Source organism: Phytophthora cinnamomi (assembly GCF_018691715.1).
Source record: "Phytophthora cinnamomi strain GKB4 chromosome Unknown Contig6, whole genome shotgun sequence".
NCBI lineage: Eukaryota > Oomycota > Peronosporomycetes > Peronosporales > Peronosporaceae > Phytophthora > Phytophthora cinnamomi.
The window spans coordinates 347,581-367,227 of NW_027150939.1; the positions used below are offsets into that span (position 1 = coordinate 347,581).

At 58.8% G+C, this 19,647-nt stretch overlaps 7 protein-coding genes across 9 annotated transcripts in view; 3 read left to right on the plus strand and 4 right to left on the minus strand.

Annotated features, from left to right (window-relative positions):
• Nucleotides 1-155: 155 nt before the first annotated feature.
• IUM83_07344 (Molybdenum cofactor sulfurase) lies at nucleotides 156-2,828 on the minus strand (the record flags this gene model as incomplete). The annotated part of the gene is made up of 1 exon (XM_067931630.1): nucleotides 156-2,828. One exon carries the CDS (start codon nucleotides 2,826-2,828, stop codon nucleotides 156-158), a length of 2,673 nt encoding a protein of 890 aa, XP_067798931.1.
• Nucleotides 2,829-3,014: 186 nt separating this feature from the next.
• IUM83_07345 (uncharacterized protein) lies at nucleotides 3,015-4,340 on the minus strand (the record flags this gene model as incomplete). Its single annotated transcript, XM_067931631.1, has 3 exons — nucleotides 3,015-3,794; nucleotides 3,868-4,134; nucleotides 4,230-4,340. 3 exons carry the CDS (start codon nucleotides 4,338-4,340, stop codon nucleotides 3,015-3,017), a joined length of 1,158 nt encoding a protein of 385 aa, XP_067799059.1.
• A 333-nt stretch (nucleotides 4,341-4,673) lies between these two features.
• Nucleotides 4,674-6,344, plus strand: IUM83_07346 (putative nuclear LIM factor interactor-interacting protein hyphal form; the record flags this gene model as incomplete). Its single annotated transcript, XM_067931632.1, has 5 exons — nucleotides 4,674-4,845; nucleotides 4,929-5,466; nucleotides 5,538-5,712; nucleotides 5,799-5,968; nucleotides 6,044-6,344. 5 exons carry the CDS (start codon nucleotides 4,674-4,676, stop codon nucleotides 6,342-6,344), a joined length of 1,356 nt encoding a protein of 451 aa, XP_067799101.1.
• Nucleotides 6,345-6,549: 205 nt separating this feature from the next.
• On the plus strand, nucleotides 6,550-7,508 carry IUM83_07347 (vacuolar protein sorting-associated protein 28; the record flags this gene model as incomplete). The annotated part of the gene is made up of 3 exons (XM_067931633.1): nucleotides 6,550-6,603; nucleotides 6,799-6,900; nucleotides 7,023-7,508. The coding sequence occupies 3 exons, from the start codon at nucleotides 6,550-6,552 to the stop codon at nucleotides 7,506-7,508; spliced, it is 642 nt and encodes a 213-aa protein (XP_067799060.1).
• A 147-nt stretch (nucleotides 7,509-7,655) lies between these two features.
• Nucleotides 7,656-9,378, minus strand: IUM83_07348 (CMP-sialic acid transporter 4; the record flags this gene model as incomplete). The annotated part of the gene is made up of 2 exons (XM_067931634.1): nucleotides 7,656-7,736; nucleotides 7,840-9,378. The coding sequence occupies 2 exons, from the start codon at nucleotides 9,376-9,378 to the stop codon at nucleotides 7,656-7,658; spliced, it is 1,620 nt and encodes a 539-aa protein (XP_067798925.1).
• A 1,584-nt stretch (nucleotides 9,379-10,962) lies between these two features.
• IUM83_07349 (putative hydrolase C9G1.08c) lies at nucleotides 10,963-12,088 on the plus strand (the record flags this gene model as incomplete). The annotated part of the gene is made up of 3 exons (XM_067931635.1): nucleotides 10,963-11,320; nucleotides 11,394-11,517; nucleotides 11,587-12,088. 3 exons carry the CDS (start codon nucleotides 10,963-10,965, stop codon nucleotides 12,086-12,088), a joined length of 984 nt encoding a protein of 327 aa, XP_067798926.1.
• Nucleotides 12,089-12,304: 216 nt separating this feature from the next.
• Nucleotides 12,305-19,647, minus strand: part of IUM83_07350 — a gene marked incomplete at both ends in the record, with an annotated part of 33,221 nt that continues 25,878 nt past the window's right edge. The window contains one exon of one of the 3 annotated variants that reach the window (XM_067931638.1): nucleotides 12,305-18,877. In XM_067931638.1, coding sequence (XP_067799017.1) covers nucleotides 12,305-18,877 — 6,573 coding nt within the window. Of the gene's footprint in view, nucleotides 19,067-19,647 lie in introns of those variants that run through there. The other 2 variants (XM_067931637.1, XM_067931636.1) reach the window with 2 other exon arrangements.

Consider the following 19,647-nt stretch of genomic DNA (forward strand, 5'->3'; position numbering starts at 1 on the left):
AAAGACTGCGCCCAGCACTCGCGCTCAGTATGGGGGGCGGCAATCATTTCGTGTCAGTGAAAAACCTCGTAAAGCGCGGCGGAAAAACCTCGTCGAAAGATACCGAGCGACCTCTTCAATACGATTATTCGTTTAGACGGGGGATAATGGGATGGCTACATACCGGTGTTGCCCACTTCAACTTGATCCCCGACGCGCAGCCACACACTGTTGCTGCTGTTGCTGCTGCTGTCGCTGGCCGTGAGGAACTGGCCGAAGAAGATGCTGCTGCGCTCGCGCCGGTAGCTGGACAGCACCTGCAGTGGCCGCCGATTGAATTGGCCAGTGCGCTGGTCCAGGTTGATGACGCTACAGCGACTGCATGGACCTGATACGTCGAAAGCAGCACCGCCAATGCGCAAACGCCGCCACTTGTCCTCCTCGAAGGAGTCGGCGCACCCGTCCACCACGATGTTAGCGCGGAAGGCGTCCTCGCTAATGGTCAAGGCGCTGTCCACCGAGCGCAGCACAGTGTTGAAATGGGCGATGCTCTGGCGCGAGATGAGCAGGTACTGCGCCTGGTTGGCGAACCCGATCGACGCAGGATGGCTCCCGCTGGCTGCTGTAGCTTCAGGACGCTGATCTTCTCGGGGCAAGGTTGCTGCTGCTGTGTTTCCCTTTCGTCGAGTCGCCTGCGAAGCGCGGAGGTGATTCGTGGACACCCGCACGAGCGCACACTGGCGCCCAAGACACGAGCTCAGCCACCGAGAGACGTCTGCACCAACGTCACGGCCCTTGCAGCTGTCAGTACAAACGCTCATGGTTCGGGGATTCTCTTCGTCCTCGTGCTTTGAGGTGGAGATGTCTGCGCGCAGAGGAATTGCGAACGATGATGATGCGGATCGATATTCTGAAGACGACGGCGTGGATGCCGGCTGCTGATACTGAGAATCCAAAGTCCCGGGATTGTGGTACGAAATCGTTAATGTCTCGCGTCCAAGATTGATGACAGGGCGGACAAAACACAGCTCCGGCACGGTCTTGAGTGTCAGCGCGCTTCCAGTCGACAAATCCACAATCGCGAACTCCCGGTCGAAGAGCAGCCCTCTCGATCCAAGGGGCCATGAGTCTACGACCATGCCCATGCACGATTTGATCGGGAAAAGTGTCAGTTTGCAGAGATATGGCTTCTTGGAGCGTGTTACCAAGAGATTGATACCCGATACTGGTCTAACTAGCCTTGTCGGGTCTGTTCTGCACACGAAGTACTTGGCGGCAAGTTCCACAAATGCTTCGACATCCTCAAACGTCGACATGTATCCCAAAGACAAGCGTACTGCACCGGTTGGTAGGCCATTTACCACATCAATATCGTCGCCACAGACGTGCCCAGCCGCAATATTTGACATCAAGTCTGACTCCTTCAAGCCGAGGTAGTGTTGGCAGGCGCCAGGGTTACAGAAGCAACCGGTCCTCAAGTGAATGTTGTGGATTTCTGCGAGCTTGTGAACTTCACTGTACCCGACGTAGCTACCGTCGTCACGTAGAAAGTTGCATGCGACGATAGGACCCTGCTGCTTGGTCTTGGCGTCGGTGCCACCATTGCCGTAGATCTCGCAGATTGGGTGATCGTTCCAGTGCTTGAGAGAGGTGAGTTTCTCAACGAGTAGCGCCCGTAGCGATGCTGTGTGGGCTGAAATGTTATTCATGCCTAACTTCTCCACCTGTTCAATTCCGTGCCGTAAAGCAAGAATCGACAGGAACGATTGCGTGCCGTCCGCAAAGCGAGCACTTTCATCTTCCTCGTCGTCCAACCCACGCGGAACTGTAAAGTTTCGACTAGCCAATATACTCTTCACAGTTCCGCCGCCGTAGTAGTCCTTCCTCAAAAACGACAGCGCAGACTTCCGAACGAGCAGTGCTCCAAGGCCTGTCGGGTATCCGAAAATCTTGTAAAACGACAGCACTACGAAGTCCGGGTGATACACAGAGAGATCGAGCTGGTACGTCGCCACATACTTCGCGGCATCAACCAGCACCAGCCATCTCGCCTGAGCGGAGCCTTGGCTTGAGCTCGAGGGATTCGCCCAGCAACCAGCACGAATCTTATCGACGAGATTGAGTGAATGCCGGACGCCACTGAAGTTGCACTCGGCCGGAAAAGCAAACAAACTGATGGGCGTGGTCTCATCTGTCGATGCAGCTTCAGCAGCAGCCTGCCTGCAGTAAACTTCGTCGTGTTCAAGCTGCTCTAGCTCATTCAAACCCACACACTGGGTCGCCGCGCCGCTGGCAGCCGCGTAGCCTCGGATTCCGAGCACGCTGGTGTGCGAGTCCATCGCGTGAGCGAACGTGCTGTTCTTGCTCCACGGGAAGCTCTCGCCGACCAGCTTCAGCGCCGCCGTCGCCCCCGACGTGAAGATCAGCGCGTACTCCTCCTCGCTGGCCGAGAAGAACGCCAGCACCTGGCGCCGGACCCGCTCGATTTTGGCAGTGGTTGAGCCCGCTCCCGCGTTGCCGGCGGCGCTGTGCGGGTTGGTGAACAGCCCTCCGTGCAGCTCTCGGAACGCGGCGTCCAGCTGCGTCTTCGAGTACATCGTCGCGCCCGCGTGGTCCAGGTACACACTGCCCTGCAAGTGCGCGAACTCGTCCGCGCGCATCTCGTCGATCCGCGGCGTCGCTTGGCCCGCTCCGTATCCGTACGCGCCGCCGCTCTCGGCCACGAACGCCGCCTTGGTCGAGCGCTCATCGACCGTGCGGCTTCCCTCCCCAGCGGCCTGCTCGACAGCGGCCTGCTCGACAACGGCCTGCTCGACAACGGCCTGCTCGACAGCGTTGCTCGGCGCCATCGTTGCGTCTTGTCTTGCAAAAGCAGAACTGGGGTGAATGCAAGTGCGTTGAACGCCCATCCCCCGCTGACAGACGCTGCGTCAACTTCAACAAGGACAACTGTTGCCAACACCTGTAAACCCGATCGGAGGCCAAGCCGAAGTGCATTCCTAGGGCTCAATTACTGCGGCTGACCTACTATGAAGCTACTCCGCGGTCGCCACGGGCCTCCCTAGCCGGTAGACCTTCACGGGCTGGATCGACGGCCGCGAGAGCTGGATGGTCTTGAGCTTCTCGCTCAGCTCGTCCTCCTCGTTGCTGTCGTGCTCCGGGCCCGAGCTCGCGTCCGTCGAGTGCGTCGGGGTCTGCTTGTCGACGCTTGGACCAGGTACTGCCGAGGCCAGCATCGACACAATGGGCTTCGTCGGCACGAGAGCGTTCGGAACCGAAGGACTGAAGCCCGCAGTGGTCTGGACGCTGTCTACGGCGAGGGTGAACTGAGGCGGCTTGCTCGAGCCGCTCGGAGGGAGGAGCTTGAGGGCGTCCTGCTCCACCTCCTTCTCCACCATGCCCTTGAAGAGCTGCTCCGCGCGGCTGTCCACGACGCTGCGGTCGACCTCGCCCGGGATGGAGAAGTTGGTGGCCTCCGCGTTCTTGGCATAGAAGTTGTGCATGACCTGCCGCACCATTTCCAGCTCGCCGTTCAGCATGGTATCCCGCTCGCTCTCATACTTGGCGAAGACGCGATACAGGTCGAACGTCACGGTCTGCAGCGCTACCCGGGCCTTCTGCAGCTTGTGTTCGTTGCGCTCCAGTCGTTGCTGGAAAGCCCTGCCATCGCTGCGTTTCCTCATCTTGCTGAGTTTCTGCTCATATCGGTCGAACTCGAGCTTGACGTCCTTGCGATGTGAGATCTGCGATTGCACCGACTTCATGGCGTTGATGTGGATGTCTAAGAACCGCAAGGCGCCCAACAGCACGGCGTCCTGCACAAAATCGTACACACACAGCGCAATTAGGGTCTCGTTCTTGAGCCTGCACTGAAGCGGACAGACGCACCGCGTTGAAGAAGTGGCTCTTGTCCTTGGTCTCGTTGATGGCGCACATGGCGTGTCGGAACTTCTCGGCGTCGGCTCCCTTGCCCACGGCGTCCACACTCACGACGCACCACACGTCCGCCCCGAGGCTCGCGCACGCCGAGCAGTACAGCGGCAGCGCCGTGGCGCGGTAGTGCTCCAGGCTCTTGCGGATGTCCAGCAGCTTCTGCAGTAGCCCCAGGAACCGCTGCTCGTGCTGCTCGTACACGTCGTCGGGTGACCCCAGTTGCTGCACAGCCACACGAAGAGATACACGCACCAGCGTCAGTATAAAGACTACAGTAGGATAGCGGTGCAAGCCTCGACAGGTAGAGGGGGCAGCACCTTGTGCACGCGACACATGATCTGGTACTGCAGCTTGCGCTTGTGGCGCTGCCACAGTAGGCGCCGGCTCTGCAGCAACGCGCCCACTCCGAGCGGCTTGTCCGGCCTCATGTCGATCGTGCTCTGCTGCGCTCGACCGCTCTTCGCCCGCTCGCGGCGCTGCGAATGACGCCAATATAGCGAGGCGTCCTCGGCTGTCATAAGACCTGAGCCAAAGATGGCTTCAACTTGATCTTTGGCATATTTTGGAAAACCGCGCGCAAAATTTGAATTAGCAACAGATATCCTAAGGCACACCTATTTTATACTCGCGTAACGTATGTACATACAATTCAACCCACAGTGTCTTAGGAGAAAGGAGTTCCACCTCGTTGTTGTCTGGTTGCGCGATTGCATCGATCAAGACAAGGCGGAAGTCCTCAAGGCCCACTCCACGCTCTCGGGATGGCGGACGTGCACGCCGCCAACGGCGACGCCAGCCGCAAGCGCAAGCGCCAGCGCCGCAAGAACCGCAAGGGCAAGCAGCAGTCGCCCTCGCCGCAGCACGGCCACTACGCAGACCCGCTCTCGCCCATCGCGTCCACGCCCATGAAGCGCCAGCACACCAAGGCGGCAGGTAGGCGCCCACCCACCCGCACAATGCAACAGAGATTGACAGTGACAGGAGGTCTTACCGGTGGACTATGAACCATCACGCAGAGAACAGCAAGTCCGCCAAGGCCAAGCACGCGCCGCCGGCCGACGCGCGCGACACGAACGCGCCCGAGTCCAAGGAGGAGGAGCAGTTCTTCTCGCCCCGGAAGCTGCTGAAGGAGTACGAGCAGGACGACCGGGAGCGCAAACCCAAGGCCAAGAAGGCGCGCACGAAGCTCAGCTACGACTCGGCGTCGTCTCCCAGTGGCAAGCAGGAGGAGCAGGAGGAGCAGGAGCAGAAACAGGAGGGAGACGAGGAGGACGAGTCCATGTCTGCCAGTCCGGACGGCAGCGCTAGCGAAGACGCCAACGACGAGCTGTTTTCGCCCGCACTGAAGCCGCCCAAGGCCTCAAGGTCCACCAGCGTGTCGCCACCGAACCCTCGGGTACACCTGGAGTCGAAGTATGTCAGCACGAGCGCGCTGGCTGAGGAGAACATGGAGGAAGACGGCGCGGCTGATGATGAGATGCATCACGCTGACTCGCCCGATGCAGATGAACACGAGGAGGAGGACGCCACTCCCCCTGAGCAGGAGTTCAACCCGTAAGTGTGGGTTGGATATTGGCGCCTGGCGCTAGCTTCTCACGGAATCTTTGTGTGCATCGTTGCTACAGGTTCTACTTCATGAAGACTCTGCCAAAGTATGAGGACATCGTCGAGGGCAAGCGGCCCATCTCGCTGCCGGAGAGGTCACGCAACGCGCCCAAGATCTGCTTGGTGCTGGACCTGGACGAGACCCTTGTGCACTGCAGCGTGGACGAAGTGAAGGACCCACACATGCGGTTCCCTGTACGCCCTTGCTTACTGATGTCGGCAAATTTTTCGGTCTCTTTGCTGAAATGCTTGCTGTTTCGTTGTTTTTGTCTGCCGCGCAGGTCACATTTAACGGCGTAGAATACACAGTCAACGTGAAGAAGCGCCCGCACATGGAGTACTTCCTCAAACGGGTGTCCAAGCTCTTCGAGATTGTGGTGTTTACCGCCTCTCACAAGGTGTACGCGGAGAAGCTCATGAACATGCTCGATCCCAACCGCAACCTCATCAAGTATGCGTCTTTCCTTCATGCAATGAAGTAGTTATTATCTCGGACTCACACGCTGGTTTGCCTCCGTTGCTGCAGGTACCGACTGTACCGAGAAGACTGCTTGGATGTCTTCGGCAACTATCTGAAGGACCTGAACGTGCTCGGACGCGACCTGTCAAAGGTCGTGCTGGTCGACAACTCGCCGCACGCGTTCGGGTACCAGGTGAACAACGGCATCCCTATCGAGACGTGGTACGACGACGAAGCGGACGCCGAGCTGCTGAACCTGCTGCCATTTCTAGAGAGCCTCGTAGACGTCGACGATGTGCGGCCGATCGTGGAGAAGCAGTTCCAGATCCAGAAGCTCATCGACGCCACGCCCGACGAGATCATCTAACGACCCGCTCTACAATAGTGCTCCGAAAAGTTTCGCAGGTAGCGTGGTAAGGCAAACAATTAACAACGTTCACGCACTTCAATTCAACGTGTTACTTTGCTCCCTCACTGGCCCAAATACCGTAGGACACGCGCTCTGATTGGCCCGCTACGTCTCCGATACAACTTGCAGCGCACTTTTCATCAAGACATCGAGACCCCGAGGCATGGCGTCTTCCTACAACTTCGGCGACCTGGCGCAGCCTCCAGCCTCGTCGGCAGTACGTTCCCTTGCGTGCACCCTCTCGCACAGTTCGCCATTAGTCTGACCCCAGCTGTGTCGCACGTGCAGGCTCCGTATCGCGCTCCCCCGCCGCAACAGCTCAACCGAGTAGGACAGTTCCCTCGTCGTCATGTATCCATCTCAACCTCGTAGACGCTGATTTTCCCCCGTTTCTGGCGCTCTGCAATGGCAGGAGATCAAGCTTTGGGCCGACACCAAGGACCGCCGCAAGTACGAGGACCTGGCCGACCTGTTCGCCATCTTCAAGACCACGGAGCACCTGGAAGCCGCCTACGTCCGTGACGCCATCACGCCTGAGGAGGTGCGGCGACACGTCTAGCAGTGGGGGCAGAAGGAGACATGGTAGTCTTATTGACTATGCTGCAATGTGTATGATTGTGGGTGAATTCGATTCAGTACACCGAGGCTTGCACCAAGCTCATTTCGCAGTACAAGACGGCGGAGACGGCGCTGCGCCTCGGCGGATTCATCGACAGCGTGGAGAATTTCATCACCGAGTACAGACTGGACTGCCCCCGAGCGCTGGAGCGACTCGTTCGCATCGGTGTGCCCGCCACGGTGGTGCACAACACGACCAACCGCAAGACAGACTCCGTCAACGTGGCGCAGACCGTGCAGAACTTCATCACCCTCATGGACGTGCTCAAGCTCAATATCCGTGCCGTGGACGAGATCCAGCCGCTGCTGAGCGAGATGATGAGCTCGCTGACTATGGTTAGCGGCCTCCCGCCCGACTTTGCTGGCCGCGACAAGATTGAGGGCTGGCTGCGTACCATGAATGCTATGCGCGCATCTGAAGAGCTCGACGAGGAGCAGGCGCGCCAGCTCAGCTTTGACCTTGAGCGGGCGTATTCGTCTTTCATGGCGTTCCTCAACAAGTAAAAGGAGTATCGATAGCATAGACAACACCCACATCCAAGTACCAAACTGCAGGAGCGGCACAAAGCTAGTTGGGTGTGGTGGAATGGCCCGGAGACCTTGGCATTTTTAGTGTGGCTTCTCCAATTTTTTTTGTTTTCGTGTTTTCTCCTATAAAAAACAAAACAAATATGATGCACACACATGTTGAAGGCGCATCGAAGTCAAAGACGCTGGCAGCTCGCAGAGCGCCTGAGCATACATGGTGCGTGCATCACGTCGATCCAGCAATCAAATATTAGCAGCAAAAGATAGGTTCCTCCTCAGGTTCCAGCTCTGGTGTGGGTGCTGATACCTTGTTTTCCTCTCCATTGAGTAGTGAAGTGCAGCGAGCCATAGCGGCATCGAGCTCCAAACGCATCACATCCAGCTCATCCAGCATCGTGCGCAGGTCAGCGTTGCCAACTGGCTTGAGACGCAGGGAGCTCAGCGAGATCAACTTCTTTTCCGGCCTGGAAATAGGCTCCAGCGCGATGTCCATCAGGAAGTTTGGCTCCATAACTTCAGTTGCAGGCGGCGCCTGTGGTACCATTGGCGGTGACAACGGTGGGAACGCTTCCAGCGACAGAGCATAGTCTTCTAGCTCCTGCTCGAGCTCCAGTTCGCGTTCCTTTTCAATTTCATGCTCCAGTTCCTCGTCTTCCAGGTCCACCATCGTTTCGCCTTCCGGACTCAGGTAAAGCAGCACCTTCCGGGTAACAGCCAGCTCCTGCTCCAACGCCGGCTTGCCGCGGGCCAGTTCCACAAGCGACTTTCGCTCCGGGAAAACGGGCATCAGCTCCGCAGAGGGCACAGCTGGTTTACGTACAAACGGCTCCACAACGATAGTAGCAGGCGAAGCAAGCTCCACAGGCTTGGGCTTCGATTCAATCACCACCGGTCGAACGGGCTTAGCCTTGGGTAGCACCGCCGGAAGAACAGCCTTCGGCTCCGCCTTCGGCAACACGGTCGGCAGAGGCACCTCCTTCTTGGCTGCAACCTGAGCCACCTTCTGCGCAGGCGTCCTGCGTGGCTTCTGCGGCTTGGGCTGAGCCTTCTTCTGCATCTGGGGCGCCTTCGCTCCCTCCTTCACCGACGTCTTCTGCACTACAGGCTCCGTCTTCGTCTGCTGCGTTCTCTTTTTCTTCTTGTCCTGCGTCGTGTTCGCCGGCGTCGTTTGCTGCACCTTCGGCCTCAGCGGCAGCAGCGGCCGCGTCCGCAGCACCTGCTTGGGCTCTGAGTTGGCGCGCGGCTTCTCCAGCAGCAGGTCGTGCGCCGACTCCTCCGCGAACGAATTGATCGTCGGCAGGGCCTTCATGTCCACGCGGTTGAGCGTCGCCAGCGGGGCGTTGTCCGCGAGTCTGTTGAGCCTGGTCTCCGCGCGCGTCTCCTGCGTCAGCGCCATCGTGGCCACCACCTTCTGCGGCGTTGGGTTGGCGGGCACCACGGCGATCTGCAGCTCCTTCTTCTTGTGCGGCTGTGCGTACTGCTGGCTCTGTGCGATGGACAGCGTCAGCGAGTAGTCCAGCGCGCTGCGGCGCAGCGCCAGCACGCGCGCGATGGCCTGCTTGAGCCCCAGGCCCTGCGCGCTGCCAGCCTTGGGGTCGCTGTGGTGCAGCAGCGCGAGCCCCAGCGCCGCCAGCAGCACGGCGCACACGAGCAGCGCGCCGCCGAACACGAAGCCGCCCAGCGTCACGGCCGCCACGAGCTGCAGCACGCCCATGGCCGTGACGAGGCCGCCCACCCGGAAGGTCGGCGGCTCGCAGTACACGTCGTCCGTGAGCGCGTACGGGTCGCGCATCAGCTGCTGCTGCTTGAGGCGGCGCTGCGTCTTGGTGCTCGCGCGCTGCCGCATGCTCGTCGTCGTGGTCGTCGTCGCAAGAGGCTCAAGAGACTGTTCCTCTTCGTCCCTAGCAGCCGCCACCGGCGTCTCCTTCCGTCAGTCTCTGCGTCTCGGAGCGGATTGAGTTGTTCGATACTAGCAGCGAGCAGCCCACGCGAACCGAGGCCAGGTGGACGCCGCTGACTAGTGGGGAAGGCGCTGCGATAGTCGACGCGCTTCCCGAGGTGCTTAAGTTCTTGCTGCCGAGCAATTCCCCCACTGGGCGCGCCCACGACCGGGCGAATTGCGCCAAGAGCTATCGCTCCATCGTGATCGTGCGGAGTCATTTCTTTTCACTGCTCGGCCAGTCTCTCCGCCCATCCCTACCCCAATATGCATTCTCAAAGGTGCGATTTAAACCGAGCAACACAGCGCTAGCAAATATAAATCGGAGTCTTTAGTCCGTAAAACTGACCGTATAGATTGTGCGCGGGTCCGCTGTTGACGTTGCTTGCGTACCGGCTTTTCTGCTTCTTTTTAGAAACCGCGGCGACAATAGCTCCGACGGTGCCAAGGGCGGACCGGTCGCCCGTCCGGCAGCGAGCGAGGAAGCGCGGCGCCCTCCTCGGCAGAGGCAGCGGCGGAGAAGGCCACCGCAGAGGAACCTGCAGGACGAGCGCGCTCGGCTCAAAGTTGTTGCCGACCGACACCAAGCAGCCCCCCCCCCCCTAAGGCGCCGCGCTGATTGGCCGCTGATTGCGCTGAAAGGGCAGGGAGTCAGAGCGCCCTAACCTCGATAGTAACGGCAACGCGCCGCTGCAAGCCCCTGCAAGCCCCTGCAAGCCCCTGCAAGCCCCTGCAAGCTGGATTCGGCGACCGAACAACGTTGCGGCGAGTTCCGCTTCGCTTCAAGGCCAGCTCGCTCGTTTACGCTCGTCGCACGATTGTCCGTCGCGACTGGAGTCAACCGCAGCGGTGACGCTGGCGCTGCGAGACCGGATTTCTGGCGCCCACCGGCACGGACGAGCTCCCTCTGCAACCAGGTAAGGCGCTGCGGTTGTTGCCGCCAGTTGAGGCAGCGAGGCCGTTTACGCCGGCGGGCATTGCGCACGCTCCGAGATGCCATACGCGGTGACATCCGCCATGGAGCCGAACGGCTGGCGCCGCTGACGAGCGAGCCCCAAAATCCAGGAGCTGATGCCGGAATAGCCCTACATGTATGGAGATTAGAGTCTTGTCCGCAACATCCTCATAGTCTCCAAATAATTACAGCAGCAGCCCGACACGGTTTAACGAGCGGCTGGGGGGTAACATCAGGGTGGGGGACAGCGTATCGCAGCTCACTCGACGTTGACAGCGAAGCTCGTGTTGCCTCCCTCCGTCTAGCAGCCGTCCACTGCAGCCGAGGCCTGCCTAACTCGACGAGCAGCTTCTAGCGAAGACTATGACGCAGCCCTTCCGCGGCAGCATCGTCGGCAGCAGCGCTCGAAACGCGCTGCAGTTGCCCCCGTTACCGCTGCCTCACCAAGCGAATTAACCCGAGGCAATTGAAGTGTGCACAAGTCGCAGCCAACGCTCATTGGCCATCGCCGAAACGGCCGTAGCACCAGTCGCAGCATGGCGGAGCTGGTGGTGCGCGTGCAGGAGGCAGCGCGGCTGGCGCTGGTGTGCGGCCCCGACGGCCGCACGCGCTGGGTCCCGTACTCGCCCGACCGTATGCCACCACGTGCAGCAGCAGCTCCGTCCAGCTCGCAGTCTTCGCCCATTGAGCTGCAGCCCAAGGCGACGCCCTCGGCCAGCGGCGGCCGCTTGGACCTGGACGCGTCCTGCTTCCCGGGCAGACCGCACTTCCGTCTCGTGCTGCCCCAGCGCAGCGCCCCGCCGGCGCAAAACCTGCTGCTGTTTCTGCACGGCCGCGGCGACTCCCACGAGCCGTTCGCGCGGCTTGGAGAGCAAATGGCGCTGCCCCAAACAGGTCGGTCGGATGAAAGGCAGGAGCTCGAACCTCTGAAACTCATCAAGATATGGGGATTGTGTGTGTGCTGCAGCGGTGCTCTCGCTCCGTGCTCCGCGAGAGTTGCCCTTCGGCCTGGGGTTTACGTGGATGGACGACCTAGACGCCAACGGTGACGTGATCTCCCCTGACACCCCGCACAAGCAGCGCAGCAAGAGGTACACAGAGGGCAGGACAGGAGTGCGTTTGGGAGCTGGTAATTGACAGGACGTGTGCTTGTGTTGCAGTCTTGAGGCGGCTCGAGACTACGTGTGGAAATTCCTGGGTGTGCTGCACGACAAGTACGGCTGGAGCTACTCTCGACTGTTCGTGTTCGCGTTCTCGCAAGGAGCGTGCGTCACCTTCCACTTGGCGATGACTTTGCCGCGTGATGTGCGGTTGGGGGGAGTCGTATTAGTGTCCGGCGGTGCCATCGTCGGGCCTCATGAACCCTGCTCTGGTCTTGAGAGCGGTGGTGCTGCAGCGACACCAATGCTGCAGGTCACTGGCGCAGCAGATGCTGTCTACCCCGCAGCGCTCGCTGAGCGCTCACGTCGCGAATTCAAAAGGAGGCATCCGCAGCAAGCAGCGGCAGAGCTTTTCACGAGCCTGGTGCGGCCACGCAAAGGACACGCTATGATTGACTCGCGCGAGGACATGCAGCACGCGATGCTCTTTTTCTCAAAGTACCTGTACCTACGCAATGTCGACTTGGAAAACCGCAGCGACGTCATTGAGCTCCAGACGTAACGGTATGAAAACTTCGCAACACTTTTGATTCACGCTTGGCCGGTGCTCGATTTACTAACCACGAAGTGGAATTGTTGGTTTCTGTCTGGACTCCCGTGAAGGCGAGGAACAAGCTAGAGCTGACAAGATTTCAAAGAAAAAGTGTATACAACTTCAGAAGTATGCAAATGCACAGCACAACATATAGTACGAATAGCAGCCACCAGAGTGCACCTTCTACGCGGTGGTGACCGTGGTGGCTGTGGCAAGCGCGGGGCCTTCACCCAAAGTGCTGCTGCTGGCGACGACCCGCACCGCGTACTCACGTCCTGGCACCAGGTCGCGAATAGTGTGCGCTCGGAGCTCAAACTTGGAGATGCGCCAGGCCTTCGCCTCGTAGGTCGCTGGAAGCAGGCACGCGCCGCTCCCAGGGTCGTTGGGGTCCACGTTAATCGTGCTGCTTGATGCTCCGTCCGTGATTGTCACGACCTTCATCACACAGCGAAGTGTCGAGGTCGAGGTGCTTGAAGTAGGGGAGTCGGCGACAACGAAGTAGTCTCCATTACTCAAGACAGACGTCAGCGGCATTGTGGCTGTCAAAACACCGCCGGCCGTCAATTTCTGCGCGCAGGACTCGCACAACGCCGGTCTCGCGAGGTCGGAGCTCTCGAACACGCCGCTCATGATCGCCAGATTCAGGATGCTCGGGCTGAGCGCATTGGCCAATGCAGTCGTGGCGCTCAGCGTTTGTCTGGCGATGGGAGCCGCCAACGCGGCTGCGCACTCGTTGTCGGTCACAACGCCGTTGGCGTCGACTCCGATACGTCCTTGCCCACGCTTCCCATCGAGCCCAGGCCCGTAGGCTGCGCGCTGGGCCACAACTGAATCGGGAGGTGTGGTAGTGCAAGTTTGATCGCCAGCGTTCCAGTACAGCAACGGGATAGCAACTGGAGACGTGGCTACGGCTTGGTTTTCGACAACATCATAACCTACAGCCGGAGTAGTCACTGCTTGAGGGAACGTCATGGTGTAGGTTCGGCCGTAGTCGTACGTGGCCGAGTCATCGCCCTGCATCAAAACGGTGGCCCCAGCGTAAGCCCCACCGAGCCCTTGAAGCGGAGTTTGCAGCGTAGTCGTCAGGCTGGCCGGATTCACGCATCCTACCGATACTCCTCCGTTGGCGGTACTGTCAGTGAGCAAAGCAAACTTCTTGTTCGCAGCATCTGCAGCCGAGTTGCTCACCACAACCGTCTGTGTCTCGACGGCTTCTCCGCATTGGCTCGAGAACCCAGCCCCGAAGTCCCATTCAACGCGGTACTGATCTGTATTGCTGTCAGCGCTGCGCGGCGCAGTCCAAACCACCAGCATGCCATGCGAGTAGTCGATGGTTTTTGCCTTAACGCAAAGGGATCGCGGCGCGATGGGAGGACGTGATACCAGCAGCAAACCGCTGGGGTCTGTTGCCTCTTGGAACGGGCCGAAGCCAACGCTATTGTACGCAGCTACTCGTGTGTGATAAGTTCCAGCAGCGAGGCCGTCGATCACATACGCAAATGGTAGCCGACCCACGTGCAGCTGAGCTCGTCCTTTCCTTTGCTCTATAATCGTGACGCCAACGCCATTGGTGACCGCGACAGTGATCGGAGGAATGTCTCCCTGAGCTGTGACGAACTCGATGGTGACGCCCTTTGCAGTCGCACTCGCGGAGCAAACCATAGTTTGAGTTGAGTCTCGGAAGCGCACATTAACTTTGCCCACGACACCAAGTGCCGTGATCGCGCTTGCTAGAGCGGTAGCGTCTGCAGTCCCCGGGATAACTGTTTGAGTACCTAGCAGCTGAAGTGTGAAGGTCAGCGCAGCTGTGACTGCAACATTGCCAGTGGAGATACACACCAGTGATTGAAACTCCGGGATGGAGTCTACAGCAGCACGAGCTGCAACCGTGGTGGGTAGATGCGGCACACACGTAGTCAACTCTGCGGTCGTGCAGGCTAACAAGTTCGTTCCCGACACCTCGAGCTTATAACCGAAGGGGGGCTGCGTAGCAAGAGCTGATCGCCATCGCTTGTGTTGGTTGCCACCATACCTCCGTTGCAAGAAGGTCACCAGCCAGGTGTACCCCCCTGAAGTCAACTCGCGGCTCACAATAACGTCTTCAATCGTTGGCAAGGTAGCAATAGCCATTTGCATATCCACAGCCGATACATCGTACGGAAGTTCGGCACTCCATTGGCCGTCAAATCCCACTCGGAAGGTGCCAGACAGGTAAGTGTTGGACCCCACAGTTGGAGCAGATACTGTTATGGTAGCGACATCATTAGTCACACTTTGTGAAGCTGCTTCGAGCGCATGAACTACAGCAAATGGCTTCGCAGCAGTGGGGTTTGCACCGTGCAGCCACCACTCAACGCGGAACTCTGTCACCGGTTCTCCGCCGTCGTGAGCAGGTGCGTCCCATTGCACCAGCACCTGCGACCCAGATAACACATCCGCTCTAGCAAGGCGCACCGAGTCTGGTAGCTGTTCCGCTAGTTGAAGCGATGCAGGCGTAGGTATGGACGCAACTCCCCACCCATTAGCATTATGGGCACGAACGCGCGCGTAGATAGACACTCCGCCACCAGTAGCTAGCGATTTCGTGTCGAGCTCGATAGCCTGGAAGGATGTGACGCTGACTTGGGGTGACTGCACAGCCTGCAGCGCGTAGCCATTCACTGCCAAGGCAGGGAACACACTTGCCTCCATCTGAATGGAAGGAGCTGGGAACTCAACGAACGTCACTCGCCAGTCATAGCCGTGCTTGTTTACCTGTCGATCTACATCGGCATTGCTCACAACGCTCAGAGTTTCCAGAGCAGCTTTGACATCTTCGTTGCTGGCGTCGAACGGGATGGGAGGTGTTGTTGGGGCTTGGTACACAGTGACAAAGCTGTTCTGGTCCCGCGTCACGGGCTGAGCAGTAGCCGTGCTACCGACAAACGCACTGCAACCGTTAACACCCACGTCCAGAATTTGAAGAGTGGGCATCTTGCCGCGCACTTGCACGCCCATGAACTCTACCGTGTACTCGACAGTCGCTCGGACGCCAGCAATCACTGTGAGGGCCTGCTTGACGCGGACATCATCAATTGCAGCAAAATTTTCAAGCTCACGTTCAAGAGTCTGCATGTCCCGAGAAGCATCGCTCGAAAGGGGGCCTGACGCCCACACGAGACAGCCGACATCATCGTTAAGAGACGCTCCTCCATCTCCGCCTGCACCCAGTGTCAACGAGCTCACTTCATCGCCGAATTGAATGCGGAACCCGCCAATATTGAACGCGACTGCAGCTCCTGTCACTGTCAATACAATGCGCTGAATCTCGCGCGTAGCACCTCCGTGAAGTAGATCTAGTCTCGGAGATAAGCTGATAGCGGCCGTCGGGTCAGCAAGACTTCCGAGCTGCAGCTGCGCAGTAGCAGAAGTTCGCAAACAGTCACAACTGTTGGCGTCACATTTGCCGCGCACGCGGAATGTGGCGAGCGCTTCAAGAGCTTCATCTGCAACGACATTTTCGCTCGAGGCGCGGCCCAGTCGGATGTAATCTCCACAACCAATAGTCATCGGAGCCACCAGCGTCACCTCTGCACTGCTGCCAATGGTGCCAAGTTCCGTCGCGACACTCACAGCTGAATCACTACGGAAGAGCGGCAACGGCTCGCGGCCTCCAGATGTATCGAGCCTGGCGACTAACGAGGCAGTACTTGACGCGCTGAGTGGAGTCCACGGATCGTCGCGCTCGCATAACGGAAGCAGTGCTGGTCCGCGGTGCAGATAAATGGGGTTACCAGCTGCAAGCTTGTATGCCGCTTCGGCACAGAGAGGTGTCACGAGCTGCAGCGTAGTAGCCGTCGCTGCATTCACTTTAGCACGGCAAGAACCCGCGTCTTCCGGCGTGGTACCCACTGAGATCTGCGTGCCAGCGATGACCACATCGGCCAGACGGTTGGAGAGCGGCGCCGACAGCGTAATGGTGTTTGTGCCGTCGAACGCAGTGCTGGTGATAGCTGCTACTCCCTTCACCACGAAGACAGCTAAACCACTGCCCAGCTTGGACGCTGGATTGACGCACGAATGCACGATGTCCAGATTCAGCTTGTCTGCGTGCACAGCGGTCACTACAGCGTGGCATGCAGCAGGGTGCGAAGGCCCATTAGCAGCAGCACCGACCGAGATCTGCGTACCCGCGACAATCGCCGTGAGTAGGTTTCCAGTGAGTGCCGCTGACAATGTGATGGTCGGTGTAGTTGGATCGTACGCAACGCTAGTGATCCCCGTCGTAGTGTCTCGCAGTTGCCAAGCCACACTCCCGTCGAGGCAGACGCTTGCCTTTTCGTTTCGGATTCGCACCTGCTCCCCACGAGAAAACTTCCAGTGAAGTTGGTCGGCACCATAGCCCTGCGTGCTGTCTGGTTTAAGTCGAACAAGGAATGCGGCGCCAGCCTCAAGCGCCTGTGCTGAGGCCAATGCATCTACTTGGGTGACCATTGAGCCGTGGAAAGACTTGGCATCTACAGCTGCGAGAGTAAATGTGCTTCCAACGGTGAACGGGCCAGTATGGGCTGCTGTTGTAACGCGGGCATACTTGGTAGTTGGAGGCAGATCCTGAATGATGACAGAATCCGCGAAATTCGGACTCAGAGCTGCTTCGACGCGATAGCCGTCCACTTCTAGTCCGCCCGAGATGTCCACCTGATCAAACGACAGCCCCAGCAGCTGGGGAGATAACGCCCTGACCACAACGTTGTTCAGTGCCAGCGGAGAACTCGTGGGTGCGACACCTAAGGTGGACGCTGAGGTGAACGCGCCCACCCCACGCTCGTTCGCCGCGGCCACGCGAACAAAGTAGATTGACCCAATAGCGAGCTGCGGGATACTGAACTTGAGGAGGCCGTCGTCGATTGATGTGTTGGTCGCACTAACAACTGCAGAGTCGAAAGCCATAGGAGCCTGTCCGGCAGCTATACTCACGACAGCAGCATTCGCATTCGCGCCGGTTAGGAGACGGTCGTTAGTCACGAGCAATGGGAAGGCGGGACTCGTTCGTGGCACTTGCGAAGTGAAGGTGACCGTCCACACGTAGTTGTTCGCAGTACCAGTCGACATTCGCTCGACACGAACCAAACCAACGCTCGGTAGCAGCTCCAGTGCCTCCTGCATACTGGAAGGCGTAACGTCCATCGGCAAAGGCGTCGTGCGCCATTGCGTGTACAGCTGCGCCCCCACGACCGTGTCTCCGGCGTACGTCGTTGCGGCCATACCGAGCGCACTCGCCAGCAACCCCACGCTTTGGAATCCTGTCGCGTCAGCAAGAGGCAGCTGGAACGCTGTGAACGTTCCTATCGCCGACACCAAGTAAGCCTGATTGTTCAGATACACTACGTCGCCTGCAGCGAGAAGGCCAGTCAGATCTTCACTTGTTTTGAGGAATGCTGCGCCGTGGTCCACGCTCACGGTGCCAGGCAGAAGCCTCCAAGGATACAAATCACTGCCATCGCCAAACGATAAGGAGAAGAACCCTCCAGTGATCGTGCCTGCGGTCGCAACAGTCTGAACCACTGGTGCTCCGAACAGCGGGTCGGTTGCCGCTTGTTGGTACCATTCAACTTCGTATTTCAAGACATCGGCAGACGCTTCTGGCCATGAAACTAACAGAGCCGTACCCGGCGGTTGAGCTGCAGGGTCATTAGCAGTCGTGACTAAGCTCGGTGCAGCAGGCTTTTGGCGTGGCATTTCACGTGCAGGCTGGGTAAGTACAGGTTCACCAGCCCCTACTTCGCCATTCACAGCAAACAGGCGTACGTAGGTCCATTGACCCGTCACCAACCCGCTGATGGTGTATCGGAAAGCTCCATCGGTCGCCGCCACCAACGTGTTAGCTACTATGTCCACTTGGCCAAGCGCGTCACCGTTCGCTCCGCTGTCGAACTCTGAAGACGGATCCCACTCGATGACATACTCCGTGACTGGGGCTCCTCCGTCGAATGCTGGAAGATCATAACTCACAAGGAGAGAGGTAGGTCCAGCAAGCGTTAGAATTGGAGCCGCTGCAGGGTTGAAGGGGGATGTTGGTGCAGAGGGAGATTCGTAAGGTACAGTAAACGCTGTCGGAGCCGTCACCCGCCGAGCTCCAAATCCCAGAGCGTTAAAAGCTGCTACTCGCACATAATACGTTGTGCCAGGAGCGAGCCCGTTAATGACATACTCGTACGGGACTGGAGTAGTTGTATCGACGTTGGTGATCCTTCCACAGGCCGTTCTTCCGCTCCCAGTTGTAGTAGGGCAGTACGTCGCTCCAGACAAACTCGCGGCCGGGGTGCCTGCAGCCACGGTGACCGTAACCGTCCCACCCGCGGCATAAAGTCGACTCGTGTACGTCAACGCTGGCACAGCACCTAGTTCGCTCAAAAACGTGATCGTCCACGTACACTGGTTCTTCGTGACGCAGTTGTCGCGCGTAACAGCCACATCGCCGACGTTAGGCAGATTGCGAAGCTCTTGCGCCATGTCGATGTCTGAAATTGACGCGCTCAAGGCTGACGTACTGAACGCGCTTTGAATCTGGCAGAACAAGCATGTTGTCGTATCCAGCGTAAGTCGGAACGAGCCGGCCACGCTTCCGCTTGAGTCCGACGCCGTGCTGATCGTTTGGATCTGAGGAACTGTATTCGCGAACTCAGTCGTGTCGATCCACTCGACGAGATACTGCGTCACAGGCGAACCACCGTCGCCATTCAGGTCTGTCGGGAGGGATATCGTCGGCGGGGGGAACTGCACATGGAGTGCGCTTACGCGTATGTTAGGATCGTCTTCGTCTTCGGGTGTTAACGCAGACAAAATGACATTTGGATACGGCGGCGGGTCGCTAGAAGTGATCGGGGCGAGCGCGATGCTATCGCTTGGCACACCGTAGCCTAGTGAGTTGTGAGCTGTTACCCGCACGTGCGTCGCCACACCCATGCTGAGCCATGTAGTGAGCCGGTGGACGTAAGTCTCTCGAGCATCAAGTGGCAATGTTTTACCAGTAAAGTCTGCGCATCCATGCCCTGCTGCAACCGTAATAGTCGATGCTGTAGGTGCAGCGGACGCGACTTGGAGCTGGCAAGAGATTGTTCCAGCGCCGACCATGATCCAGTCGCCAGTAGCAAGACCCAGCGTTAGACCTATGCCACCTCCAACAGAGAGTGTGTTCGTTGCAGTCACCAAGTCGGTGATGCAGTTCGGACAAAGCTGTCGTGTCAACCAGAGCGAGGGGACCTTGGTGGCTGAAGGCGTCACAATTGCGGTTTGTTTGTTTGGTGACAAGAAGTCTGCACGTGCATCCCACTCGACTCGGAACCAGTCGACGATTTCCAGTCCTGACCAGCTATTAGGATCGCTGAACGCGACTGTAAGCGTGTTTTTAGTGAACCCCAACGCGTTTGAGGTCGCTCCAGCCACACCAGCCCCGAGTAGTTGAGTCGGCACTGTAAGCGTGGGGGCTGCTGGTAGTTGTCGCGTGACTGCCAACGTTCCCGCTGCGTTGCAAGCCTCGATGCCCG